Genomic DNA, 6,735 nt, shown 5'->3' with positions numbered 1-6,735 from the left:
GTTCATTGGGATTTATTGACACTCACATCCTTTACACTTTGCGATCTGATTAGAATCCTATTTGGGAAAGGGGGAAAACTTCTATATGTAATTGAGTGCATTTTATTAGTTTGATTATTACATTCTAGGGATCAGATGTTAATAATTAAGCAATGCAAAGAGAGAGAGGTTATACAGGTTTTATCACCTGTCTCACATGGTTGACTTTCATTTCCTTGTTTTTTTTTTTTAAAGCTTTACAAGAATCCTACACAGATCCTTGTGAAAATATAAATGCATAGTTATATACTGGAACAAACCCCTGAGCTAAACGTGTGATTACTTATTTCCTCCTAACTAAAATGCATCCCCTACTAGAGTTTCTCCTTCTGTATAAATATTCTACAGGCTTTTTTAGGATCCATTTCATAAATCTATTCATCTTTGCAGTACATATTTCCCTGCATAGGTATAGTAATGACAGCTATTGCTTTCAAGTGTACCAAAGCAGCAAACCACTGTGACTATGGATGGATCACACTTGTGCATGGTCTACAAACCCCTCCACAGTCTATGCTGACTGTTGAATCACCTTGAGGTCCAGGTGAATACTCCTGCTTTCTATTGGCCTCAGATGGAGGATCAACGGACTCTGGGTTATTAAAGTCAGCCAAGCTTACATGGAGAGTAGGACACACAGCAGAATATTGTGACTCAAGGCCAGGGGAGGAGGTTTGTTTTTATCATGGCAAAGCACCCAAATCATGTTGGTATGAAGAGGGCTATATAAATGCAAATTGTATTGGAGATCTATTAGAGTCCTGGAAAAGGGTTGTATGTAAATGTCCAATAAGACTACAGTGAAGCACTCAGCCCAGGCAGATTAGTATGGGCTGCATTGAAAGACAAAATAGAATAAAAAATGCAATTGTCTTGTGGTAAATCATGGTGAACAAGGTGAGAACTTTAGTAATTGAAAGGTTAAGGAATTCTATATGATTTATTGTATATGCAAGAGAAATGTATTGAAGAGTGTTTTAAATGCTCCAGTGTCAGATTGTTGGGTGTAGTTCATGATATTTGCTTTACTAAGGGATGAACATGCATAAAATATGATTGTTTTCTAATTCTAAGCTAGGGAATACAGAGAACATCATAGTTATGTTTTGAAGTCAGTTTGGTGTTCGTTGTAGTGGTTCTCTAGACTCGTCCATATACAGTAGTCCAGTCTGATAGAGATAAGAAATGATGGCAAAGGTAAAACTTTCTTACAATACATTATTAATCTCTGCTTGTTTCTATTGTAGATGATACTGAATAGTGCCTTTATTTTACACCTTAAAATAACATAATGACATAATCTAGATTAGGCCTGTGATATAATGTAGATTAGATTAAGCCCATGACATGAACTCATTATATACACGTTATAATTTATATTGTTAAGAAGCAGAGTATGCTGTTGAATGACTGTACAAATGGTATACAAGGAGAGAGGATCTTTGAGTCCTGTTAGCAAAACGATGTCCTTTAAAATTAGATCAACAGAAGAGAAATGGTGCCCTCTAGTTCTTCTCTAGGAGAAGCACAGGCAATGTATTCTAACATATTTACTGAATATTCATCTGCTCCAGTTTCATTACACACATGTGGGCACCCACATACCAAGTAGTGTTTATTTCTTCTTTAAAAGTAATGTTTTATTTCTTCTTTTGAAAAAGTGCATAATGTTCCAAGCTCCAATGCAGGCATCTTAGAAGCATGTCAAAAAGTTGTAAACATTAAGTAAATGACAGTTGAGTAATAACTTAATAATAACCATTTTTCATAATAACATATACAGTATATACAACTAAAAAAAGCATCAATAAAATGTTCCTCAAATCAGTCAACATTATAGAATGTTTCTGTAATGTTTAAGGTATTTATTCTACTCCAAATCACCAATTATCTAGTTTTAAAAGAATCACAATACTGTAAAACCCTAGTCAAAAGCTGTGATAAGGAACAGCACTTCAACTTTCAACTCCTATACCTCGTCTGTGTTTTCGTGAATAAGAATGGCGTCACTTCTTACGAACTGCTATGTTCTTGCAAACCCACGTCATGCCATCCTAAACAGTGAGGAAATAAACAGACTCATAGTATTTAACATCAGGTCAGTGTCTACGAAGCTCTCTGAATGTACCGAGGCATGGTGTGAACAAAGGTAGTTAACAGTTTGCATACAGAAGTGTGTGCATGTGTGTACTGTTTAAAGTCATACATACTTGTACTCCCTCTGCTGTGACTGCCGAGCAGGCCTGGATTTGCCAAACCCGGTCTCTGATGGTGTGCAGTTTAAGGCCCTCAGCCAGCTCTGATGCAGGGGCAGCTGTCATCACGTCCTGCTTGTTGGCAAATATCAACAGTGGCACCATGCTTAACTTCTCATCTTCCATCAACTCAGCTAACTCCTTGTTTTGGTGGGTATATTTGTGTGTGTGTATGTGCGTGCGTGCGAGAGAGAGAGAAATAGAGAGTGAGAGAAAGAAACAACTACATGAAAAAAGTGAGTTAGAAAACTTACATTTTAGGCATTTTTACAGACTGTAGTTTTCCTACCTGACCCGTTTCTTCGAAGCGTTTCCTATCTGAACAGTCAATCACATAAATCTGGAACACGATGAACAGTGGAGAGTATTGTTGACATAACTTCAACGAATAAAATGTACTATAAGTGGGTTGTGTGGTTGTCCCACCAAGTGATTTTAAGATGAATACTCTAACTTCACTGTCGGTCACTCTGACTGACAGCATCTGCTAAATTACTAAAACAGAAGTGTAAACACATTCAGCCTTCTCAACAATTCAGACTCCATTCAAATAATTTTTAGAACGTACTAGAACATCTGTGTTCTCAAAGTAGTTCCTCCAGTAAGGACGGATCTTGCGTTGCCCTCCGATGTCCCAAACATTTAGTTTAAACCCCTGGGACTGCATACTTTTTATGTTAAATCCCTGTGGACAGATTAGGAGAGTGTCTATTAATGCAATGCCATTAACGGTTTCTCATCACGGTGATCATGTGGAACTGCTGTCTTAGTTGTCTTAAATGCCTCCATGCTAATGTGTATATCAGCACATTGACCTGAGTAGGGGTGATGTGTCTGACATCTTCTGAGGCCAGCTGTTTCAGCAGGGTGGTCTTGCCAGCATTGTCAAGCCCCAGTAACAGCAACTGCACTTCCTGTTCTGGAGAGTGCTTCAATCTTCGCAGAATCGACAGCAAACCCTGCCGTGCAACACACAGGAAGGTCAGGTGACATCATGGCAAACACACAAACAGATGTACTTAAGTTAGTTAAGCAATATGGGACAAGGGAGTGTGGTATATGGACAATATACCATGGCTAAAACCTCAGAGTGCCTGGACACAGCACTTGGCCATGGTATATTAGCGAAAAATGGCAAAACCCTGAGATGACTTATTGCTCTTAAAAATGTTTTACTAATGCAATCAGAGCAGTAGAAAGTGATGTCATGTCATACCCATGGTATATGGTCTCAATCACCACGGCTCTCAACCAATCAGCACTAAGGATCAAAACCAACCCGTTTATATAGTATCTCACAAAGAGAATACACCCCTCACATTTTTGCTAATATTTGACAATATATTTTCATGTGACAACATTGAAGAAATGACACTTTGCTACAATATAAAGTAGTGACTGTACAGCTTGTATAACAGTGTCAATTTGCTGTCCCCTCATAATTACCCAACACACAGCCATTAATGTCTAAACCGCTAGCAACAAAAGTGAGTACACCCCTATATAGTGAGAACACTTCCTAAGCTAGCATAATTAACTTCAGGTGGTTCAGCTCCAAACCATGTGTTTTCAGTCATCAGGGTAGAAAACTGGTTATGGCATAACACATGATGGGAGTTGAAATTCATCAGTATAGCTGTAATGAAAACAGTGCTAACTTTTCAGTTTTCAGATTTTTCTTGGCCACTAAGATAACTAAGGCTGAAATTATGCTAGGAGGGGTGCTGAGGTTAACCTTGGCCAATCAGAAGACACCCTGGTGTGATTAGGATTTGCACAGATTAATCCAGAAGACTGCAAGCTTCATGTGCAGTGACAAGATGTACTAAGATAACAGCTTTAGCTGTTAGCCTGTTGTCATGGCCTACATTCAAAGCAACCTTTGATTGGACAGGAAGAAAATTATTCCAGTGATGTGACTTATAAAAATAGACAGCATATTATGTAGCCACATGCTTATGACACTGCTCACAATCTCTTTAGATGACATACCATCATTTAAGTAGGCAACAATAATAAGGACTAGCTACACTAAGTAAATTGAGAGCCTACAATAAAGTGAATGAATATACCATTATATATAATGTACCTTAATATCAGTTTAAAACATATTAATCACTTTAAGACAAAGGCCTTCAGACATTGTCTGAGATAGAGGATGGATAATGCAAAACTCTGTTCAGTACAACATTTGAAGTGAGATATGCTTAACATAAACTCCAAAATAGCAAATAATGATGGATGTGATTTTCCTGACATAGCGCCCAACCCTTTGAAATACTTTTTTCCAATGACAATGTCCTGACCGATACATAACCTAACATGACAGATAAGTAACTTAATATTATACCCTTTGCCCCATCCGACTCCCATAACATCCTGCGTGGCACTTAAGCGTTCTGACTAAACTAAGCTAGTAAATGCGATATTGCACGTAAAATTTTGTACTGCAAGCTACTTACCATGATTTGCCGGTGGCTAGTATGCAGGCTGAGTGGATTATCTTGCTAGCAAACCAGCAGCATATGTGTATTATTTCACCGTAGCTACCTAACAATTATTTGAAAAGGTGTTAACTACTTTAAATGAACTGAAGCTCTCCGTAGCTATGGTAGCCGTGACGTCAAACATAAACAACGAACCGGGAAGTGTTTTTTTCCGGTGTGTATTTTTTGAAGTACCGGTATGCCGTTCCGGACTGTTCCGGCCCAAGTCAACTGTCTGTCATCAGTGAAAACCTAGCTACTGATTCAGTTAACTTTGTGATTCTAATGGCAAATTCTTCATACATAAACACAAATATTTGAAATCTGTAAAAATGTAATATTGTTTCAACTGAACGTGAATATTTATAAAATTCTTTAGGATTGGTAAGTGACATTATAAAATATTTTTACAACACTATCATTTAAGATATTGTGACACCTGACACTTTTTAATTTGTGATTTAAGAAATGGATTGTTTTACTTTATTCCTGACCTTCTCTATAATATGTGGCTGCTTAATTTTTTTGTTTCTTGACAATATTTATAAATTCAAAATAGTCTGTGTATCAGTGTTTGTATTACTTTCTTTTTCATCGATTGTCAATTAATTTCTCAATAAATATTTAATAAAAATAAATATAAACAACATTAGATTCCGCAGCCCCAAGGTCAACATTTGTTACAATTTCACAATACTGTCATATTGGCACATTCTACAGGGTTTCTCTGCAAAATTTGTGTGTGCAATAATTAAGACTCTGCACTCACAGACTTTGGCAAAAGGGTCAGTCTGCCGGTTTATTTATGACTTTGTAGTTATAGAAGCTAGTGACAAACAGGAGCCAAATGGCCTTCATGCTATCTGATGTAATACACTGGGGTGTAGGCAGGTCAGAGACAATACAGTGAGACATCTGGCTTATAGAGATATGCTCTCATTATGTTTCCTCTTGCTGGGGCTACAGTGACTGATAGTGACTAACTTGTTCTTAAATAGCCACAACACTTCCATAACTAAAGATCCCTCTGAGTTAATTTAAGTGAAGCATTCATGTAGAGCTCACTGTCTCTCACTGGCTGTGCTAGAAACAGTTTACTATGCATACCTGTACCACTGCAGGCTTGTATCACCTGGTTTACAAGATTCTACTGAACACAGTAAAAGAAAAATGGTAGGCTAGTACAAACATAATAGAATCATGCGCCAAATATTGACATTACCTAATGATAGACTCGTGTGGAGAGCTGTCATATAAGGGCAGCTCATGAACAAGGTCTCTACCAGGAAATATGGCCCCACTGAAAACATATGTCCGGGCCCCCTTACTTAAGGACAACAATGATAGTATTACATCCAATGGGTCCCACCAAGCCATGGGCACCGTGGATCATATCCAGATTTTCCCCATGTTAGCAATGTCTTCATAAAAATCACCTATGTTTTCTTAGATTTTTAGCATTTGCATCAGGAAAACGTTATTGGCTATTAAAATATATATTTTATACAGAAATTAAAATTAAAATTACTGTTTGGAACCTTTAATAATAGCAATAATAGCAATTAGATTAGATTAAACTTTATTATCATTGAACAAGAACGAGTATAGTACATAGAAATGCAGTTTGCGTTTAGAGGAATGCAGAAAAGCATTAAGTATATGTATGTACAAGTGTAATGTATAGTTGTGCAATTAATACAAATGCATTATATATGGCAAGTCTAAATAAGCAGGGGTAAATGTACAAATTTACAGAAAATTATTAGATATAATTTATGTACAAGTGAGATAACAAGTTTTCCTGGAAGAAGTGGCAATTCTCAATAGCAATCAAGGCAAACTGAAGGAGTAGGGTTACATGTGCAACTGAAATGCAGGGATAGCAGCAATGAGGTTCCTGTGGTAGACGTGTATGTAACAATTGAAATGCAAGTGCAGTCGCAGTGTTCAATGTG

General features: G+C 37.2%; 1 protein-coding gene across 2 annotated transcripts; it reads right to left on the bottom strand.

Moving 5' to 3' along the window:
- Window positions 1-1,285: 1,285 nt before the first annotated feature.
- LOC105015026 (ADP-ribosylation factor-like protein 3) lies at window positions 1,286-5,011 on the bottom strand. Of its 2 annotated transcripts, XM_020053470.3 has the most exons (7): window positions 4,757-5,011; window positions 3,110-3,253; window positions 2,863-2,979; window positions 2,584-2,634; window positions 2,250-2,435; window positions 2,015-2,093; window positions 1,286-1,731 (listed from the first exon to the last, which is right to left on the bottom strand). In XM_020053470.3, the coding sequence occupies exons 1-6, from the start codon at window positions 4,757-4,759 to the stop codon at window positions 2,046-2,048; spliced, it is 549 nt and encodes a 182-aa protein (XP_019909029.2). In that variant the 5' UTR covers window positions 4,760-5,011; the 3' UTR covers window positions 1,286-1,731; window positions 2,015-2,045. The 2 variants fall into 2 exon arrangements, with proteins under 2 accessions (XP_019909029.2, XP_019909030.2); XM_020053471.2 differs by lacking the exon at window positions 1,286-1,731 and having other exon boundaries at window positions 1,738-2,093; window positions 2,250-2,366.
- Window positions 5,012-6,735: the final 1,724 nt, after the last annotated feature.

The sequence above is a fragment of the Esox lucius genome, chromosome 14, assembly GCF_011004845.1.
Source record: "Esox lucius isolate fEsoLuc1 chromosome 14, fEsoLuc1.pri, whole genome shotgun sequence".
Lineage (NCBI taxonomy): Eukaryota > Metazoa > Chordata > Actinopteri > Esociformes > Esocidae > Esox > Esox lucius.
Note: the sequence above shows the minus strand (reverse complement) of the source record. Positions and strands in the feature narration are given on the sequence as shown.

Excerpts from the sequence above, each read along its gene's own strand:
- LOC105015026 (XM_020053470.3), bottom strand. Across the intron at positions 2,980-3,109 it reads GACACATCACCCCTACTCAG|GGATTTAACATAAAAAGTAT; the intron begins GTCAATGTGCTG and ends ATCTGTCCACAG. Across the intron at positions 2,635-2,862 it reads TTGAGAACACAGATGTTCTA|ATTTATGTGATTGACTGTTC; the intron begins GTACGTTCTAAA and ends ATCGTGTTCCAG.